General features: G+C 17.2%; 1 protein-coding gene across 1 annotated transcript in view; it reads left to right on the forward strand.

Moving 5' to 3' along the window:
* Positions 1 to 2,331: 2,331 nt before the first annotated feature.
* Positions 2,332 to 2,991, forward strand: part of DICPUDRAFT_96273 (uncharacterized protein) — a gene marked incomplete at its 5' end in the record, with an annotated part of 4,956 nt that continues 4,296 nt past the window's right edge. Inside the window, one exon of the mRNA XM_003283049.1 lies at positions 2,332 to 2,353. Within this exon, the coding sequence (XP_003283097.1) occupies positions 2,332 to 2,353 (22 nt within the window). The remainder of the gene's footprint in view (positions 2,354 to 2,991) is intronic.

The raw sequence follows: 2,991 nt of genomic DNA on the forward strand, positions 1-2,991 counted from the left end.
GGGTATATATCGAAAAGAAAATTGTGGGGAAAAAACAGAATCATTATCATTAACATCATCATCATCGCTAATACCGTCATTAGTATTATACACAAACGGAGTAGATTCCTTTATGCAAAAACAAACACTACCTATTATAGAAATATAAAAATAATATTTATAACAATAATAATAAAAATAATATTATAAAACTCTTCTTTATTAATAGAGAAAAAAATCGTTACTATAAATATATTACCTTAATATAAATTAGTGTAGATATAAAATTGATTTTTTTTTATAATTATACCTGCAATACAAACACACAAAAAAATAAAAACAATAAAAAAAATTCATTTACCACACAAATATTCATATTCAACACACCCACACTTAACCTTAAACTCACCAATAAAAAACCCCACACATAAATATATACCCCCACTAAATGTATTAATAATATCTATTGTTATTTAGTATTCAAAAAAAATAAAAAATTTGATTGTGTGCTACATACTATATATCTATTTAAAGTGTTTTTAAATGATAAACTATTGTACTAACATTTTTATTTTATTTATTTAATAAAATTAAAATTAAAATTAAAATTTAAAAAAAAAATTTTTATAAAAAATTTAATAAAAAAAAAAAAAATTTAATCTGCTTGTGCTTTGAAATTTAATTTATATATATTTAAAATTTTATATAAAAAACTTTAAATTTGTATACTAGTCACCCAATGTTAGTATTATATTTTTTATAATAATCTTTATAATAAAAATAATAATAATAGTAATAGTAATATTTATTATTAAAAAATAGAAATGGATTATAAATATAAATAATAATCATCATACGAAATTACTTTGAAATAAATATGTTTTTAAATACAATTTATTTTTTATATTAAATAAAAATATTTTTTATGATTTATATCTCTTATTAAAAATATTTTTATATATTGTCAACATTGTTTTATTATCTGTTTGGTTAAAAAAAAATAATTAAAAAAAATATAAAAAAAAAAAACCTATTTGTTTTTATAAAACACATGTTAATCATTTCATTTTCTATATAAATAAAAAAATATTAATACCTTTCTAATCACTAACCTTTTTAAAAATTATAGAAGCCCAGATCAATTAAAAAAAAAATAAAAAAATTAATGATATAAAATTTAACCAATCATAGTGTAATAAATTAAACTAGATAAGAGGTAAGATTTAAAGTTATTTTGTGGTTATTTGTATTTTTTAAATGTGTTTGTGTATTGATCAAATTTTTAATAATTTTTACTCTGGTTCTATTGGCCAAATTTTCCCCAAAAAGTTGATTTTTTTTTAAAAAAAAAAAAAAAAACTAAAAACAATATTAACTTCACCACATAGTTTTTTCACACTTTTTTTCACACTTTTTTTAATGTAAAATTCACACCGATAAATAATATATTATTATGGCATTTAAAGATATTAATTCTTAAATAACCAAAAAAAATACATAAAAAATATAATTTTTTTTTTTTTAATTTAATTTAATATTTTTTTTAAATATCATAGTTTTTGTAAAAACTAAATTAAAAAAAATATTTTAAAATATTCAACACAATTTCTTTTTTTTTTTTTTAAATAGTGAATATTGTTTTTTTACACACATATATTCACACACATTCACTTTTCTTTAACCATCAAAAATAAAAAAGACAAATTTACAAACCATTTGTTAATAGATTAATATAAACACCAATCATATAATAATAATAAATAATAAAAAAAAATCCAAGTTGAAAAAATTAATCAATCTTCTATCTATTATAATTAATTAATTAAAATAATAACAATAATCACATCAGTTAGAAAAAATATTTATAAACAATAATTTTAAAACACATAATGTGTGTTTATTTAAAATAATCATTACTATAATTTTGTAAAATACTTTTTTTGTTACATAAAAGAAAAAATTTTCAGAAAAAAAAAACAAAAAAAATTCACAAAAAAAATTCAAAAAAAATTAATCACCAATAAAACTTTCACAAAAATATTTATCGACGTAAAATTAATCAAATTTAGTAAATCATCACACATAGAAAAATAACAATTTAAATTACCTACATTGTTAACAATATTAATAAATTGTCGAAAAAAAATTTGGTAAACCATTATTGTTATAAATATAGTAATAGCCAAATAAATAAATCACATATACACAAATAAAATAAAATAAAATAAAATAAAATAAAATAGTAAAATAATAAAATAAAATAAAATAAAATAAAAAAGAATAGAATTTGTGAATTTTTTTAATCAAAAACAGAAATTAATAATAAAAATATCAAAATAATTAAACTAAAAAATGGCAACTACAAAACATACAGGTATAAAAATAGAAAAAACAAATGAAATTTAAATTAAACTATTTAATAATTATTGTGTTTTTAAATCATTTATCAATATTGTTATCACTTGTCACTTTAAATAATTGTGTTTTATTATTGTATTGATTTATTCGAGTTTTTATTTGAATTTCATCAAATTCAAATGTAGTTATAGGATAAAGAGGGAAAGTGCAGTTATTTTGTGGTCTATTTGTTATAATTACGTTTCAATATAATACATAACCATTTTTTTGCCCTTGATAATTAAAAAAAAATAATCACCCTCTTTACATTTTGATAATAATGATAATAAGCATAAGTCAAAAATCACTATTCTCAGCTTTCAACCTTTTAATAATCTCACCACCAGTTTAGAAAAAAAAAAAAAAAGTTTAATCAAACAAAACAGCGAAAATAAAAAAAACAACCCAACCCACACATATAAACATTAATTAATACACACCATTATTAAAATTATTTACAAAAAAAAAAAACCGGAGGGGGGCGATAAAAGTTATTTTTAGAAACACTTTTTTTTTTCAAAAATAAAGAAGGCCACATTATTTTGTTATTGTATTTCTTTTGTTAAATAATTTTATAAAAATTTATAAAATATTTGTGATTTTTCAAAAACGAGT

This window comes from Dictyostelium purpureum, assembly GCF_000190715.1.
Source record: "Dictyostelium purpureum unplaced genomic scaffold DICPUscaffold_3, whole genome shotgun sequence".
Taxonomy (NCBI): Eukaryota; Evosea; class Eumycetozoa; order Dictyosteliales; family Dictyosteliaceae; genus Dictyostelium; species Dictyostelium purpureum.